This window comes from Megalops cyprinoides, chromosome 2 (assembly GCF_013368585.1).
Source record: "Megalops cyprinoides isolate fMegCyp1 chromosome 2, fMegCyp1.pri, whole genome shotgun sequence".
Taxonomy (NCBI): domain Eukaryota; kingdom Metazoa; phylum Chordata; class Actinopteri; order Elopiformes; family Megalopidae; genus Megalops; species Megalops cyprinoides.
In genome coordinates, this window is record NC_050584.1 from 2,382,516 (window position 1) to 2,401,581 (window position 19,066).

Genomic DNA, 19,066 nt, shown 5'->3' on the forward strand with positions numbered 1-19,066 from the left:
ACACACACACACACACACACACACACACACTGGGATGTACCCAACACACACACACCTCACACACACACACCTTTATCCTGAGATATGGTCCTAATAAAGGGGACCTTTAGGGTTTCACCTTGAACTGAGGGAGAGATTAACACCTGTGGTGTTTGACCTGGCAAAGAGGGTGACTCACCAGCGGCTCGGCCATCACCACCTCGATCTTCTTCTCGGCCAACACGGCGAACTCGGCAAACAGGCTCTTGATGACGTACTCCCCGGGCTTGAGCTCGGGGTCAATGGTGATGTTGGACATGGCAGCGGTGCGCTTCTCCCAGGGGGAGGAGTGTGCGGCAGAAACGCGGCGTCTACTCACAGAGCTGACCGGGGCCGAGGCTGCGGGGGCAGAGGGGGGCAGATGGGTCAGACAGGTCAGACGGGTCAGAGCAGTACATACATGCATTAACACAGAAATATGCATGCACACGCGCACGTACTGTATGTACACACAGGCAATATACAGGCAAAGAGCAGGCATTCAGCTGTGAACATGAAACACTGACCCCTTCCCCAGCAGATAAGCAGGCCTGAGGCTCAGAGGGAGGTGGGCTGGTCTCGGGCCTCAGAGGCAGGGGGTGTCGGCCTTGGGAGCCAGCCTCTGAGACCCTCCGCTCCTCAGACTGGGGTGCAATTCCTTGCCACTAGGCACATGCAACCGTCTGAGAGAATCCAAATGCCATGACTACTCTAAGGCTGAGCGCAGCCTGAAAACTGTAGCTCAGCTGCCCTCCTAGAAAACACAGCAGGAAATTGCACTTAATTGAGAGTGGAAACTGGACTCCTAAACACACCTCCTCAATATTTACACACAGCAGTGCACTCCAGGCACACACCTCTACACTGAGAGTTCAGCATACCCTGCATACACTCTCAACACAAACAGTCCTGGCTGGGTGTGTGTTTGCGTCCATGTGCGTGCACGCCCGCCCACCCGCGTGCGTGCGTGCGTCCAGCAAAAGACAGACACCTCCCTTGCTGAAAGAGAACAGAACAGATTTTTCCAAAGCTACGTCATTTCCTGTCCCAGCCGCTGAGCCAGTCCACAAGCCTGTTACAACACGACGACTGCACAGAGGCAGACGGCCGCTCCGACCGCGCAGAGGCAGACGGCCGCTCCGACCGCGCAGAGGCAGACGCCTGCTCTGACTGCGCAGAGGCAGACGGCCGCTCCGACCGCGCAGAGGCAGACGGCCGCTCCGACCGCGCAGAGGCAGACGCCTGCTCTGACTGCGCAGAGGCAGACGGCCGCTCCGACCGCGCAGAGGCAGACGCCTGCTCTGACTGCGCAGAGGCAGACGGCCGCTCCGACCGCGCAGAGGCAGACGGCCGCTCCGACCGCGCAGAGGCAGACGCCTGCTCTGACTGCGCAGAGGCAGACGGCTGCTCCGACCGCGCAGAGGCAGACGCCCGCTCTGACTGCGCAGAGGCAGACGGCCGCTCCGACCGCGCAGAGGCAGACGCCCGCTCTGACTGCGCAGAGGCAGACGGCTGCTCCGACCGCGCAGAGGCAGACGCCCGCTCTGACTGCGCAGAGGCAGACGGCCGCTCCGACCGCGCAGAGGCAGACGCCCGCTCCGACTGCGCAGAGGCAGACGGCCGCTCCGACCGCGCAGAGGCAGACGGCCGCTCCGACCGCGCAGAGGCAGACGCCTGCTCTGACTGCGCAGAGGCAGACGGCTGCTCCGACCGCGCAGAGGCAGACGCCCGCTCTGACTGCGCAGAGGCAGACGCCTGCTCTGACTGCGCAGAGGCAGACGGCCGCTCCGACCGCGCAGAGGCAGACGCCCGCTCTTACTGCGCAGAGGCAGAGGAATACTCCTGCTTTGTTTACCGGGTTACTCAAGCCCAAACGTCACATAGCCAGCTCTCATTAGCCAGTCAGGAGCCCCGCCCCCCTCACCCCACGCAGCTGACTGCTTCACAGGAAGATAAAAAAGCCAGCATTACTCCCACAGTCCCAGTCTGCAACAGAGGAGAAACACGCGATGTGCTCTGTCCCCTGCTCTCTCTCAGGGCAGCAGCAGGACCAGGGTTTGCTGCGCAACTGACATAGTGCACTAACCACGCCAAGCACAGAAATATGACGCACGCGCGCACACACACACACACACACACACACACACACACACACACACACACACACACACACACACACACACACACACACACACACACACAGAGGGATGGTTCTCTATCATGGAAGCCACTTCTCAGGTTCAGGGAACTCAGTGTTCGACAGCTGACAGCTGCAGTCTCTGGGAGTGGGTCAGTGTTTGTGGACAGATGTCAGTCAGTCTGCGCAGCCCCTCCCCTCCCTGAGCCTCCAGCAGCAGGCACATTCAACCAGACTGACCCAGGATGCCAGCTCAACTCCAGCGCTGTGCCACGCTAACGCCACGCATGTGCTGAGCCTATCACAGCCATTTGCTTTTACACTGCATTACAATGAATGCGTCTCCTGTTTGGAGAGAAACTCCTTCCGATCTCAAATATTAAACAATGAGATCTGCCTTCAAGGCAGTCTTCAACTTAGGAGGAAAAAGCACACTCTTCCCCCGTGTCTATGAACCCATTCTCTACAAAATGTTTAGCTGCTGTCACCGCACAAACACGCGCGGACAGCGGTCTGACTGTCCTGCCTCTGGCACTATGTCCACATATCTGCCCCAAATCAGGCAGCACCGACAGCTAAGCAAACGTTCTCCACGCCCACTTTAAAAATATGGCTTAGTTTCGGACGAATTCAAATGAAACCAGCTCTACCACCAAATGAGGCTCAATGGAGCCAGCTGACGCACTGTACAGAGTGTGGTCTTAGCCAACACACTGACACACTGCTCAGAGTGCACAACGGGGGGAAGGGGTGTTGGACTGAGGAGCTCCAACCACTGTGGACCTGTAACAAATATAACGGGTCTTACACCTGCATTACCCTTCAGTAGTAGACTACTGTATCTAAAGGTATAACATAAAAATGCCCACATACTTGGTTGTGAGAAGTCCTATCCATACCACACATAATCACATCAAGGAAACTGCAATGGCTTCAACCATTTACCAGACAGGTATCTATATGCCCATGTATTAAGACAAGCAAACACACAAACCTGAATTTGATCAGTTTTGTATTTTTGAGCAATAGGAATACGTGTGTAACAGATTATCATTCAAGAATTTTATTTGGGCTGTGCAAAGCAACAGTTTCACATACAGTATTTTCTCATTCTTTAGAATGAAACAGAACTGTATTTTAAGAAAAACAATATATACAAAAACTACATTTGATGGACTTTGATAAGCTTCTTGAATCCCTCATTTTCAACAGTGCTAACGGGAAGCATGTCTTTTGCAATGCGATATGCAGTTACATTTGTGATGTCTTCGTCTCTTTGCTTTTTTTTTCTCCTAAGGCACGGTGCTGGAAAATGCTGATAGGATTGTTTGCTGCTGGGTAGTCGCACTGGGTACTGGGCTGGTGCTTGTGGAGGGTCCACTAACAACACTCGTTCGGTACTGTAATTTCTTACTTTCTGCGTGTTCTAACGGGTGATATTGTTTCAAATGATGAACCAGGTGTGTGGTGTTGCCTGTCGTTGATGCCATGTGTCTTCGGCACAGTTTGCAGTGCACGCTGCTCTGTTTTTGTCGGATTGTAAATAGCCAAAATATCTCCAAACTACTGAAGTTGAGTGACCTTTCTTGTCGGCGATGTCTTCATCCTTCAAGCTGGTCATGGGCACTGCTTTTTTTTCGGTGTCGCTCATTTTGCTTATTTTGCTTATTCCGCTCCAACTACAAACCTGTCAGCCACTGTGTCTGTAAACAATACCACGTGCTGGCCTGAATTTATACCTCTCACCGTGCAACCTAACTTGCGCAATGCATAACTCTATTCCTGCAACATGATTGGCAGTTTGTGAATCATTTCTGTGCATGCTGTCTAAGTATGGAAAATAATTCTATCAAACATTTATCGCACATTTGTTATATTTCTATTCATGAAAATTATATCGCGATGATTATTATTTTATTGCCCAGCCCTACTTTTGAATAAAGCAGACCTGGTTTATGAATGAACTTCAATCTTTAGCGCTGTCAGGCGTATCGTAGCAATGCTGACAGCGCTTCTCATTGGTTGCGACTCACGACCAATGAGAAGCGCATTCTCTGTTTGGGTAGTGGACAGACTGGCTGAGGGAGAGCAGCAGGGTTTCCTTCTATCTCATACAAATCACCCTGTTTTAATAGTCTAACCTGTAATATTTCCTCTCCTTTAGATTTGCACTGAATTGATTCTCAAAAATACGGAACAAAGTGCGTCCCGTATCAGTTCAATACGGAACACATCTTTTAGTTTCCAATTATGGGATGATTCCGTATTTTACAGGACGGAGGGCAACCCAAGCCTTAGCCAACACACTGAGCAGAGTGCGGTATTAGCAGCATGCTCAGTGATATGCAGTAACAGTTGTTTTCTGAGGGGTGCATCAAGAGAGGCCTCACTCAAGCAACATTCCGTAACCCCCTGACCTCCAGCAGCTCCTGCCTGTGGCCCCAGTTACACACAGGCCCCCACCACACTCTCACAAAGACTCTTTGTGAACCAGCGATGCGCCCTCTCTCCTCCCCACCTCTCTCCCTGCCCCTCTCCCCCCATCTCTCTGAGTTCTGAATGCAGCTGGAAGTTCCAGCTGCTGAGACCCCCGGCTCAGAACCCCCCCATGACACAGAAACACCAGAGGACTAGCCTATCGATGGAGCATCATTACCATAATCACCATGGTATCTTGTTTCTGGATGCTGTATAGCCAAATGCTTCCACAACAGTACACAGGACACCACACTGACTCAGTACCATAAATATACTACACACTGCATCAACACACTACCATAAACACACCACATACCGCAAATATACTACACACTGCACCTACACAATACCATAAACAAAACACATACCGCACTGACACAGTACCACAAATATACTACACACTGCATCCACACGGTACCATAAACACACCACATACCGCACTGACACAGTACCACAAATATACTACACACTGCATCCACACGGTACCATAAACACACCACATACCGCACTGACACAGTACCACAAATATACTACACACTGCATCCACACGGTACCATAAACACACCACATACCGCACTGACACAGTACCACAAATATACTACACACTGCACCGACACAGTACCATAAACACACCACATACCGCACTGACACAGTACCATAAATATACTACACACTGCACCGACACAGTACCATAAACACACCACATACCGCACTGACACAGTACCACAAATATACTACACACTGCACCGACACAGTACCATAAACATACTACACACCACACAGACCATAAATACACTATAGCTATACTACTGCTAGACTTCAATGCATGAGCACTTGTGAGCACTGCTGACACAGACACAGAGGTGGTGAAAGAACTAAAATTCATCGCATCCAGCTAGAGACCGGCTGTAATTTAACAATGTTTAATTGCTGCAGGGGGAGCAGGTTTAACAGACACACTGGAAAATGGGAATTTGAGAAGATCTGTTCTGATCTGTGCCGCAGGGGGAGCAAGTTTAGCAGATGGTGAATGGGGATCTGTTTCAGGGGGAGCAGGTTTAGTAGACACACTGGTGAATGGAGATCTGTTGCAGGGGGAGCAGGTTTAGCAGACAGTCTGACGCACATGAGAACAGATAAGGGGTCTTCAGAGGACACCACACTGCCACCTCAGTGATGCAGGGAATTAAAAGTGCACCCAAAGGGATTGCACAACCTTTCCAAACACGCCAAATTATTGCAGTAAAACTAAATGGTTTCCCTTTCTCCCATAGTTAAGGCATGTCAGTAAGCCATAAAGTTCTCTTTAATCACATTCATTAAGAGACCCATCCTCACACACACACACACACAGAATCCCAATTCCTTCCTACAATCACACCGGTCAGTCCTGACAGTTCACAAGCCCATGTTACAGTGGATGCTGTGTGCTGCCCCTGTCAGCCTCTGGGGGACACAGAGAGAATGGCATGTTCTACAGAGGGAGGGCCAAAGCAGCCAGCACACTGTGTGTGTGTGTGTGTGTGTGTGTGTGTGTGTGTGTGTGTGTGTGTGTGTGTGTGTGTGTGTGTGCGTGTGCGCATAAGAGTGTCAGAAACAGGTCAGACATGTACCCATTCCCACTAAAAACAAATACACTAAAATGCAAGATGTAAAATCTCTGGGTCTCTACGACAGTGCTAACGCTTTACATGGTAGCCTAAGAACTGAACTCTAAAAAGAACCCCTTGAGTTAACTAGCTCTGAAACCCACAAATCCAATTACGAACACTAAGTGTTTCTGCGCTCAGACCTGTTCTCTGCCGATAACCCCAATTTAGAAAACTAGGCCTAAACGCAGAGAAGCTGCGACGGCCATCAGGCCCTCAAATGCGGGCAGATGAGCCGATTATCTCCTCAGTGCCAGAATATGGCCGCTCAGATTGGCCCAGGTGAGAGGCGAAGGCTGCGGGAGGAGAGGTGCTCTGGTCACCCAGACACCCAGAGATAGGCGAGGGCTGAAAACACACCTTTGTCCTGCACTGTGGAAAAAAAAGTGCAGATGAACATCAATGTGCCATTTTGTACAATCATTTTGTTTTAATGACTTAGGCCTATTTGCATTGGCAATGTTGTAGAACACAGTCATGTGTTGACAGTCATGTCAACAGAGCTGATTTCAACCTGAGCGTACAGGACTTGAGTGAGGGTGCGTTGGGCGTGACACACTGTACCCCGCATCTCTGCTGCTCAACGGAGACCTGCCTGCTGTCTCGGCTGAGGGTATGACAGTCAGCGCACCGGAGACAGGGAGTGAGGGAGTTACTGAGTGAGAGAGTGAGTGAAACTACGAGAGTAACAGTGACCGAGAGAGAGAGAGAGAGACAGAGTGAGTGAGCGAATAAGTTACTGAGGGTGAGAGAGAGCCAGTTACTGAGAGAGAGAGAGCACAACTGAACGTGACTGCAGGGGAAGGTGCTCCACTGTTTCAGTCTCACAGATGTGAGCTGCGTGTGGAATCCGGACGAAACGCAAAGGAAGCGCTCACTTCCAGAACGTTATACACCTCACTGTTCCACCTGTAATGTGACCATTCAACATCCTTACTGAGGATGTTAACTGTAAACTCAGTTGTTCACAATTCCTGACATTTAATCCTAGTAAACATTCCCTGTCTTAGGTCAGTTAGGATCGCTACTTTATTTTAAGAATGTGAAATGTCAGAATAATTGTAGAGAGCAGAATTGTAATGATTTATTTCAGCTTTTATTTCTTTCATCACATTCCCAGTGGGTCGGAAGTAGCATTGGTAGCGCTGCCTTTAAATTGTTTAACTTGGGTCAAATGTTTCAGGTAGCCTTCCACAAGCTTCTCACAACAAGTTGCTGGAACTTTGGCCCATTCCTCCTGACAGAACTGGTGTAACCGAGTCAGGTTTGTATGCCTCCTTGCTCGCACACGCTTCTTCAGTTCTGCCCACAAATTTTCTATGGGATTGAGGTCAGGGCTTTGTGATGGCCACTCCAATACCTTGACTTTGCTGTCCTTAAGCCATTTTGCCACAACTTTGGAAGTATGCTTGGGGGTCATTATCCATTTGGAAGACCCATTTACGACCAAGCTTCAACTTCCTGGCTGATGTCTTGAGATGTTGCTTCAATATATCCACATAATTTTCCTTCCTCATGATGCCATCTATTTCGTGAAGTGCACCAGTCCCTCCTGCAGGAAAGCACCCCCACAACACGATGCTGCCACCCCCGTGCTTCACGGTTGGGATGGTGTTCTTCAGCTTGCAAGCCTCCCCCTTTTTCCTCCAAACATAACAATGGTCATTATAGCCCAACAGTTCAATTTTTGTTTCACCAGACCAGAGGACATTTCTACAAAAGTAAGATCTTTGTCTCCATGTGCAGTTGCAAACCATAGTCTGGCTTTTTTTATGGCGGTTCTGGAGCAGTGGCTTCTTCCTTGCTGAGCGGCCTTTGAGGTTATGTCGATATAGGACTCGTTTTACTGTGGATATAGATACTTTTGTACCGGTTTCCTCCAGCATCTTCACATGGTCCTTTGCTGTTGTTCTGGGATTCATTTGCACTTTTCACGCCAAAGTAGCTTCCTGAGCGGTATGGCGGCTGCGTGGTCCCATGGTGTTTATACTTGCGTACTATTGCTTGTACAGATGAACATGGTACCTTCAGGCGTTTGGAAATTGCTCCCAAGGATGAACCAGACTTGTGGAGGCCCACAATTTTTTTTCGGAGATCTCGGCTGATTTCTTTTGATTTTCCCATGTCAAGCAAAGAGGCACTGAGTTTGAAGGTAGGCCTTAAAATACATCCACCTCCAATTGACTCAAATGATGTCAATTAGCCTATCAGAAGCTTCTAAAGCCATGACATCATTTTCTGGAATTTTCCAAGCTGTTTAAAGGCACAGTCAACTTATAGTATATGTAAACAACTGACCCACTGGAATTGTGATATCGTGAATTATAAGTGAAATAATGTGTCTGTAAGAAGTTGTTGGAAAAATTACTTGTGTCATGCACAAAGTAGACGTCCTAACTGACTTGCCAAAACTATAGTTTGTTAACATCTGTGGAGTGGTTAAAAATGAGTTTTAATGACTTCAGCCTAACTGTATGTAAACTTCCGACTTCAACTGTGCAGGAGAGGGCCCAATGCACTATCTGCGCATGCCTGCGCACACACACACGCGCGCATGCCCACACACACATACACACACAGACGCAGCCCGCAGAGGAGGCGAGGCTTACTTTAACGTTTATGAGGACACACAAACAGGAAAGAGGCCTCCTGCAGACAGCAGCTGCTCAGGAATCATTCTCAGAGGGTAACCTTGCTGACTGGACATCTGCTTTTGCTGGAAGGAAATTCCAGGTATAGATTTAGCCCCACAAGAATGCTTTTATCTGCTGTCCCAAGGTCCAGAGGTCACGTACAGCGGCTCCCAGAACCCTGGCTAATGAGCCAGGTCCTTAACTGCACCTCCACTGCTCCCTGACACCGTCAGATCCACTTTGCCTTCAGTCCCCCAAGCAGGCCAACAGCATGCGTTTAACACCACCGAGCCCCGGGGGGCGCTGTTGTGCTGGCTGCTGCCAGTGGAAGACATTATCAAAACAGAGCAAAACAATCCCCACTGCAGTAAGAGGCTGTTGACAGCCAAACGGCTTTGCTGTACGCGTAACCTGAAAACTGAGCCTGTGATTGTTTAGACAGGAAGGGCTCCCCTGCTGATGGCAGGTTCAGAGCCACAGCAGCTCTGGCTGGAAAAGGCTCTGGAGCTTTTTCGCTCCATTGTCTGCAGGAATCCGCAGCAGATGTGCGAGCTCGGGCTGGGAGGGGGCAGCAGGATGGCTGCACGGGGCTCAATATTCTAGAAGGCTGGCAGAGAGAGGGCAGAGCTGGCACCGGGCCGTGGGGGGCGGAGGGCAGCTGAATCTAGGCCGCTATGATGTCTACCTCATTGTCGGAGCTGAAAGGCGCAACCGAAACACGCCAGCGGCCGGAATCTGGCGAGCGGCGGCTGCCTAACTGCTGCCAGAGTGCATGGTCTGACTGCACGGCCCCGTAACGGCGTGACCGTAACTCCATACTGACTGCACGGTCCTGTAACGGTGCGACCGTAACTCCACACCGACAGCACGGTCCTGTAACGGTACGACCGCAGCCAGAGCACACTGACCACCTGTAACAATATGACCAAATCCCCACACTGGCCCTGCGGTCCTGTCAAGGACAAAGTGTATGCGGATTATTGTCATCTTCAGCTAACTTACTGCACTGAATGACACTGCAAAACTCAAATGGGCTGCACCACACTACACACTTCACCATAACAGCTGAGTAATTGATAAAAAGTCACCAAGGAGCTGCAGCTTAGGGCTGGAAACACATTTCACTCAGATTTAGCACAGACCTAACCCACAGTGACTTATCAAGCAATAGCAGAAGATGCCTTTCGGTGCAGCTCACCTGACCGGTGCTTCTGCATCTCACCACATTGTACAGCTAATAATGCTGATCAGTGGCTGGCCATCATCCATCTGATTTAAACCTGGCTCAGCAGATATTCGCTAGCTATCTGCTAAATCCAATACACATCAGAAATGAATATTTAACTACAAAAGTAGCATGCTAACTGGCTACATCCACACATCTGTGTCCTACATTTTACTGTAGCTGCAGTTTCACTGAGAAAAGCCACTGATGAGAATCTGTCACGGTGAGACAGCATCCTACATGACGATTTCCTGAACCAGAACCAGAAGACTCTCCTTACATTAGACCACCAGCAGTTGTGGTGCAACCACATTTGTGTAATCAAACTCCTACTGTTTTATGTGTGAACTTAGGAATGAACTCGTGTGAAGCTGACGCAACCCTCTTGTGGGCTGAACAGTCTCGTTACGGTTCTGTGCTGCAAACAGGTACTCCCATTCTGGCTCCACGTGGTGTAGTGACCGCCAGTGAGCCTCTCCGGTACTGCAATACGAGGAAACTGCTCCTGGAGCTCAAACAGCCCTTGTACTGTGTATGTGATGTATGCACATTCGTGCATGTTCATTCATACAAGTACATTAATGCACACACACAAACACACACACACAACAGTGTTACAGAGGGTCTGCTGGGAGATGATGCCCAAGGTCAGAGGTCATGAGGGGACATGGAAATGAGTCCCTTGACGCTGCAGCGTCTCGCAGACACAGGACGCTGTGGGGTATACATTTCAGAGTTGGCTCAATGCCTGAGCACAAACCACGCCCTTTCTAATGGAGTATGTTCAATAGAGGCCGGATCGATGGGAGGAAGTACAGCCATCCCAGAGGAAAGAGAGAGAGAGTGAGATAGAGGATGAGGCATGGTTAGCTGAGAGTTCCAGGGGCCTCATCATCACTACTGCTCTCAAGTTACAGGTACGTGCTGTTCTCACTGTCTGCCTCTCTCTCCCTCTCTCTGCAGTATCCAGGTCCACAGCAGCGTGGAGGTCCCAGTGTCAGAGGCCTACTGGCGCTGTGTCTCAGGGTAAAAAGCACGTTCCTGCGGCCAGTGGCTCGGAGCAGCCTATGGCGGTGCGTGAGGATGCCAGGAGCGATGATCGCACTGCTGCTGCACCTCCTGCGAGATCCAACCACCTGGCCGTACAGGCAACCTGCAGCACGGAGACGCCACAGCACGGAGACACTACAGCACATGCTACAGATACTACTGCAGATACTAGAGAACAGAGACACAGTAGATAACTACAGTACTGAGGGAAAAAAAAACATGGCTCCACCACAGCGCAGAGAGGAGCACACAAACACTACAAGGGCTGAGCCAGACCCTGCTCTCCCGATCGCGACCTGCACAGCCCTACTCTCCCCTCCTGCTGACCTTTCACCCCCCGCCAGCACCCCCATTTCAGGCGAGATACTCACAGGCCCCGCTCCAGGACTTGAGCAGGGATTTAATGCTAATCTCGAAGAACACAGAATCCTGGAGGCTCAGCATGATGGTGCAGGGTACTGGGGGAAGGCAAAGGCACTGGAGTCACAGAGCAGTCCTGCAGCGTCTCTCCTTCACGTGCACTGACAAGGCACAACCCCCCCTCCTCTCCCCCTCACTCTGAGGAAACCGGCCTCCACGGATGCTGGCTGGCCCTCAGCGTGGAGAGGCGCATGCTGGAGACCACACACACTCTCTCTCTCTCTCTCTCTCAGGCAGCTGAATGCAGATGAATCGTGGCTCTGAAGGACTCCTGAGCCGTAGTGGAGGCCTTTAGCGGCGAGAGCGCCCCGCCAGCAGCTCCGTTAGGGGGTCCGTGTGTTCCTGCATTCTCGCCTTGGGGGGGGGGGAGAGGGCTACGCTGGCAAACGCAGGGGAAAAGTTTGCTCCGCAAGCTTGTGTTTGCAGTCCTGACACAGCGCGGATTCCTCCTCCTAGTGCAGTGTCCCCGCGCCTACTTCTCTGGCTCAGCTATTCTGCCGCTCCCTCCCTCCCACACACACACACACACGCACGCACACACACCCCTCCCCACTGAATCACTCTCTTGCTCTCTTGTTGGCTTGCTCGCTCCTGATGACTGTTGACCTCCCTCCCTCTCTCTCTCTCTCTCTCTCCCTCTCTCTCTCTCCCTCTCTCTCTCTCCCTCTCCCTCTCCCTCTCCCTCTCTCTCTCTCCCTCTCTCTCTCCCTCTCTCTCCCTCTCTCCCTCTCTCCCTCTCTCTCTCCCTCTCTCTCTCCCTCTCCCCCTCTCTCTCTCCCTCTCTCTCCCTCTCTCCCTCTCTCTCTCCCTCTCCCTCTCCCCCTCTCTCTCTCTCTCTCTCTCTGATGTGAAAGTGTCGGAACAAGCTCTCGTGCAAGCAAACACACACGCACACAGAGCAGACCGGTGCAGCACATCATCCCGGTTACACCTGAGAGGGGAGGCCCTGGGGGGAGCTGATGTCATCAACACGCGGCGAAACAAGCCGGCCCACTGCATCACACTGCAAACACACAAACCTGCCGGATTATCAGACTATCAGAGCACCTCCTTTGCTCTGCCACAAGAGCTCTGCTCCTCGACCAACACGCACACCAGAGAGAGGGAAAGGGGGGGAGAAGAGGGAAGAGAGGAAGACGGAGAGGAAGAAGGAGCGAGAGGGAGAGAATGTCATGCAGTATGAGGTGGCTAAGATCAGTGAGCAGTTGGTTGAGGGTGAACTTTTAAAAACGCTGGGCTCTGAACAGAAGGCCATTTGAGCTGATTAAACAAACTGCCCAAAAGAACATTCCCTGGATGCTTTTCAGCTCTCATCTTTTTTTTTTTTTTTTTTTAACCTGACGTTTTGCATTTTTCAAACCGGGCTGTTTTTCCCTGGCAAAGGGAAAGAGCAGCTGGCACAGAGAGCTTCCCCAGGTCAGCAGAGGACGCCCTGCGCTGCCGTTCAGACCAGCCCATTCGATCAATGCAAACTGCGGCTACACCAGCACGCAGCAGCCTGCGTCCTGTGCCGAGACCCGTGTCCTGCCTGTCCCAGGAGCACGGGGGTATGAAGACGTTGCTCACGGTGTTGAGTGACCCGCAGCTCAGAGCTCCCCCACAGAGGTGACAGAGCCGCAGAAGCACCGGCTCCTCCCTCCCTCCCTCCCTACCGCCCCATCCCACCAGCACTGAGGGAAGCAGGGGGGTGAAACACTCCACTCTGCGCCTCTTCACACAGATCTGTGCACTGCACATACTGCGTACATTTGGGCAGGGTTTTTTGGCCATTCCTTTAAACGCTGGTCACATGACCACCAGATGTTCCTTTTAAACGCTGGTCACATGACCACCAGATGTTCCTTTTAAACGCTGGTCACATGACCACCAGCTGTTCCTTTAAACGCTGGTCACATGACCACCAGCTGTTCCTTTAAACGCTGGTCACATGACCACCAGCTGTGCCTTTCAGAGCTGGTCACATGACCACCAGCTGTTTCTTTAAAAGCTGGTCACATGACCACCAGCTGTTTCTTTAAAAGCTGGTCACATGACCACCAGATGTTCCTTTCAGAGCTGGTCACATGACCAACAGCTGTTCCTTTCAGAGCTGGTCACATGACCATCAGCTGCTCCTTTCAGAGCTGGTCACATGATCATCAGCTGCTCCTTTCAGAGCTGGTCACATGACCATCAGCTGCTCCTTTCAGAGCTGGTCACATGAGCATCAGCTGTTCCTTTCAGAGCTGGTCACATGACCATCAGCTGCTCCTTTCAGAGCTGGTCACATGAGCATCAGCTGTTCCTTTCAGAGCTGGTCACATGACCACCAGCTGTTTCTTTAAAAGCTGGTCACATGACCATCAGCTGTTCCTTTCAGAGCTGGTCACATGACCGCCAGCTGTTCCTTTCAGAGCTGGTCACATGACCATCAGCTGCTCCTTTCAGAGCGGGTCACATGACCATCAGCTGTTCCTTTCAGAGCTGGTCACATGACCATCAGCTGCTCCTTTCAGAGCTGGTCACATGAGCATCAGCTGTTTCTTTAAAAGCTGGTCACATGACCATCAGCTGTTCCTTTCAGAGCTGGTCACATGACCACCAGATGTTCCTTTCAGAGCTGGTCACATGACCATCAGCTGTTCCTTTCAGAGCTGGCCACATGACCATCAGCTGTTCCTTTCAGAGCTGGCCACATGACCATCAGCTGTTCCTTTCAGAGCTGGTCACATGAGCACCAGCTGTTCCTTTTAAACGCTGGTCACTTGACCACCAGCTGTTTCTTTCAGAGCTGGTCACATGACCACCAGATGTTCCTTTCAGAGCTGGTCACATGACCACCAGATGTTCCTTTCAGAGCTGGTCACATGACCATCAGCTGTTCCTTTCAGAGCTGGTCACATGACCATCAGCTGTTCCTTTCAGAGCTGGTCACATGAGCACCAGCTGTTCCTTTTAAACGCTGGTCACTTGACCATCAGCTGTTCCTTTTAAACGCTGGTCACATGAGCACCAGCTGTTCCTTTTAAACGCTGGTCACTTGACCATCAGCTGTTCCTTTTAAACGCTGGTCACATGAGCACCAGCTGTTCCTTTTAAACGCTGGTCACTTGACCATCAGCTGTTCCTTTTAAACGCTGGTCACATGAGCACCAGCTGTTCCTTTTAAACGCTGGTCACATGAGCACCAGCTGTTCCTTTTAAACGCTGGTCACATGACCATCAGCTGTTCCTTTTAAACGCTGGTCACATGAGCACCAGCTGTTCCTTTTAAACGCTGGTCACTTGACCATCAGCTGTTCCTTTCAGAGCTGGTCACATGAGCACCAGCTGTTTCTTTCAGAGCTGGTCACATGACCACCAGCTGTTTCTTTCAGAGCTGGTCACGTGACCCTCAAAGGGCCAGCAAACAGGATGGTGCAAGAGAAAAGCTGCTTGGTTCTTCTTCACTCTTTTTTTCACAAGCAGGAAATGATTTCCTAAAAATACACATGGCAGCTAATACACTCTTTCTCCCGCCCCCCTACTACTCTCCCTCACTCTCACACGACCACAGACTTCACACGTGCACAAACACCCATCGACTTCGACCCCACAAAGGAGGAACCACTCAGCAGCTGCTGCAGAACACAGCCTGACACCTGGTGCCTGTGGGACGGAGTGGGCGGGGCTCTGTCGCTGGCACCAGACCCATTATTACTGCACACACCCTTCGCCCAGAGGTGTCTTCCTCTCTTCAGCAGGGCACATACTGAGTGCACTCGTGGGGTGAGGTCATGTGCAACACACACTCGCCTTAGTGAGTCTTAATTTCTGCTTGCTTAACTCGTACAACAGGAATCGCACTGCGAGTCACCGCTACCGCTACTTCTGCAGGTCTTCTGAGACCCTGTTCAGGGTCCTGCGTTACCCAGCTGTGTGCTCAGTGAATGGAGCCCGTTAAACTACGCGGCAACTCATCACGACAGGAAAAGAGTGACCCGCCCTACCAACACCATGACACCATGCAGTGTGGAGAATACGCCCGCTTTCAAATGCAGACGGGATTTTGCTAGCCCAGCAGGGGGCGATGTCTGGTACGCTACCAGCACTCATAATTCTGAGTGATCAGTGACTCCCCGTAAGCAGACCTGGATTCACCAACATGCTGAGGCAGAAAGAGTAACAGGATCCATGATCCGGTCCTTACTTTACGCACTCTTAGGCTGAGGCATAATATCTATGGCCCTTCAGCACAGACCAGAGGGAGTAAAGCTTTTCCTTGTTAAGCATCTGAGCACCGAAGCAAGCAGTCAGCGATCTCATGGTGCAATGCTGGGATTATTCAGTATGTGCTCTGTACCCTAAATAATACAGCATTCTAGGAACTGCATTATTCTGGCTTTTCCAATCAAGGATGTCCGATTGTAACTCGTGTATGCTGCAGTACAGGACGAGGTCACAGTTTGGTTAGGAAACTGAACACAGGAGGGACAGCACCAGTCTTACGGCTCTACACTGTACACAGTAGTTCTGCTTTGTGCTGCTAACCCCTACACCAAAGCACACCACACACTGACTAACTCAGCACACTCCCTGAATTTCCATTACAGGGGCTCCGGTCCACCCTGGAAAAAGAGAGCGCCAGAACTCTCCTGGCACGGGGGGGGGGAAAGCTGGATTCTTCTGGCAGAGAGAGGTACATACAGTTGTACATACACTATATGGCCAAAAGTATGTGGACACCCCTCCTAATCAGAGTGTTTCAGCCACACCAATTGTTAACAGGTGCATAAAATCAAGCCCATTGCCATGCAGTCTCAAACTGGAAGTAGAATGGGTCGTACTGGGGAGCTCAGTGACTTTAAACACGGCACTGTCATAGAATGCCATCTTTGCCACAAGTCAGTTCGCAAAATTTCTGCCCTGCTAGATCTGCCCCGGTCAACTGTAAGTGCTATTGTTGTCAAGTGGAAGAGTTCCAAACTGTCTCTGGCTGTAACATCAGCACAAGAGCGCTATGGCCCAGGTTTGAACCCGGCTGTGTCACTAGCCGACAGTAACCAGGAGCTCACAGGTGGAACATGTTGGCTTCGTTCCGCCGGGGATAGGGGTGGGTACGTCGGCAGGGGCTTCGGTCCCATTAGCAACAGCAACCCCTGCTGGTCGATCGGGCGCCTGTGGTCCATGTGCCAAAGCTGTATATGAAATGTCTTCCTCCGACTCATCTCTGTCCTAGCTTAGCTTGTGGACCACAGTGCGAAAAGAAGCAGCGGCTGACATCACGTGTCTCGGAGGAGGGCACGTGCTTGTCCACAGTCTCCCGGATTGACAGTGGGGGTTGTGCAATGGGACCGATGATGACAAATTGGACATTCCACATTTCAGGGAATTGGCCATTCCAAATTGGGGAGAAAATGAGGGAAAAAAAAAATCAGCACAAGAACTGTATGTCAGGAGCTTCATGAAATGGGTTTCCATGGCCGAGCAGCTGTACACAAGCCCAACATCACTATGCGCAATCCCAAGCGACGGCTGGAGTGGTGCAAAGCACACTGCCACTGGACTCTGAAGCAGTGGAAACGCGTTCTCTGGAGTGATGAATCACACGAATCTGGGTTTGGCAGGGCCAGGAGAGCGCTATCTACCAGAATGCACAGTGCCTACTAGGGCTGGGTGCTATATCGACTTTTTAATCAGTCTGTTATTGTTGTTGAAATCAACTGAAGGAGCATTCTCAGAGATAGGCCTGTTTTTATTTAATATAGGCTATTTATTTTGTATAATTTTTCATTTACATGTTTTGCAGCTGTATATTTTCAAACAGGGAAGGAAACCCTGTCTTTGCATTTTATTTTGATCACAGTCTGTTTTAATAAACATGCTTGTGACATCTCACATGTGGCTTTGACTTACAACTGAACATTTAACCCACTTTGTAGAAAACACTGCGATATATATCGTGTATCGCCATTCAGCCTAAAAATACCGAGATATGATTTTTGTTCCATATCGCCCAGCTCTAGTGCCTACTGTAAAGTCTGGTGGAGGAGGGATAATGGTCTGGGGCTGTTTTTCAGGGTTTGTGCTAGATCCCTTAGTTTCAGTGAAGCATAACATTAATGCCACAACATACAGACATTTTTGACATTTTTTTGCTCCCAACGTTGTGGCAACAGTTTAGGGAAGGCCCTTTCCTCTTCCAGCTTGACTGTGCCCCTGTGCACAAAGCAACGTCCATAAATGGTTTGATGAGTTTGGTGTGAAGGAACTCCAGTGGCCCGCACAGAGCCCTGACCTCAACCCCACCGAACACCTTTGGGATGAATCAGAATGCTGATTGTGCGCCAGGCCTTCTCATCCAACATCAGTGCCTGACCTCACAAATGGCTCTTTTGGCTGAATGGGCACAAATTCCCACAGACACACAAAATCTTGTGGAATGGCTTCCAAGAAGACTGAATACTTTTGAGTAAAGGCTAATATAGCTGCAAAGGTTGGGGGGGGGGGGGACAACTCCATATTCATGCCCGTGGTTTTGGAATGGGATGTCCAATGAGCTCATATAGGTATGATGGTCAGGTGTCCACATACTTTCAGCCATACAGTGTATGGGCGGCAGAGCCAAGCGCAGGACAATGGCTCCCAAACATCACAGGAAAACATTCGTTCTAGAGTGAGTTCACAGTCCAGCGAAGCACTGGGGATGGGGGTGGGGCTGGGGTGTTTGCGTGTGAGTGCGCTGCCTGTATCACGCTCTGCTCCACTCAGAAACCCAGGCAGCACAGACCCCGAGCCCCCCACCCCCCCACCGGCCCCCGCCCCGCGGTCACAAGGCTCTGCCTCACAACACAAGTTATGCAAAGCGGGAGCCCTCCTGCGCTGTCAACAACAGCAGCACAAAGACTGCCACTGTCCCCAGGCTGTGTAGCCAAGGCTCGTCACACGCTTGTGTCACCCTCGCCGCCGCAGTGACATCAGCCCCAGCAGCGGCACAAAAAGCCCCTTTTATTCACAACAAACAAGGAAAAAACATAGGAGAGCAGAAGCTGCCCCCGTGCAAACGCCTTCCTTTCACATGCACCCGCTATCTGCCCACAGGCCCCTCCCTCTGTTATTCAGATGACACCTCCCACCAACACCGCCCCTCCCTCTTTACCTTATACACCTTCTTCCTCTTTATCTGGACCCTCCCAGCTCAGCCCCTTCTTTACCTTATTTGGGTCCTCCCTCTAACTAAGCCAACCCCTTCCATGCCCCGTCGTCTGGTGCCTCCCCCTAAAGCAGACAGCCCCACCCCTTCCTCTCCTGTGGGCAGGTGCTGGAAATTTCAGTCAGCACTGTGATTGGCTCCTCAGCCCTCAGGAATGTACTCAGGACACACCTCATCGGCATACCAAACGCTGCACTCGGACGCACTGCACACTCCCATACGCTGCCCTCGGACACACCTCACACTTCCAAACGCCACGGTCACACAGACAGACACGTAACAGCA

General features: G+C 51.0%; 1 protein-coding gene across 6 annotated transcripts in view; it reads right to left on the minus strand.

The window, feature by feature from the left end:
- Positions 1–19,066, minus strand: part of fryl (furry homolog, like) — a 130,497-nt gene that overhangs the window by 66,036 nt on the left and 45,395 nt on the right. For 4 of the 6 annotated variants that reach the window (XM_036522869.1, XM_036522868.1, XM_036522866.1 and 1 more), the window contains one exon: positions 179–378. In XM_036522869.1, coding sequence (XP_036378762.1) covers positions 179–298 — 120 coding nt within the window. In that variant the 5' untranslated portion in view covers positions 299–378. Of the gene's footprint in view, positions 1–178; positions 379–11,561; positions 11,635–19,066 lie in introns of those variants that run through there. The other 2 variants (XM_036522871.1, XM_036522867.1) reach the window with 1 other exon arrangement.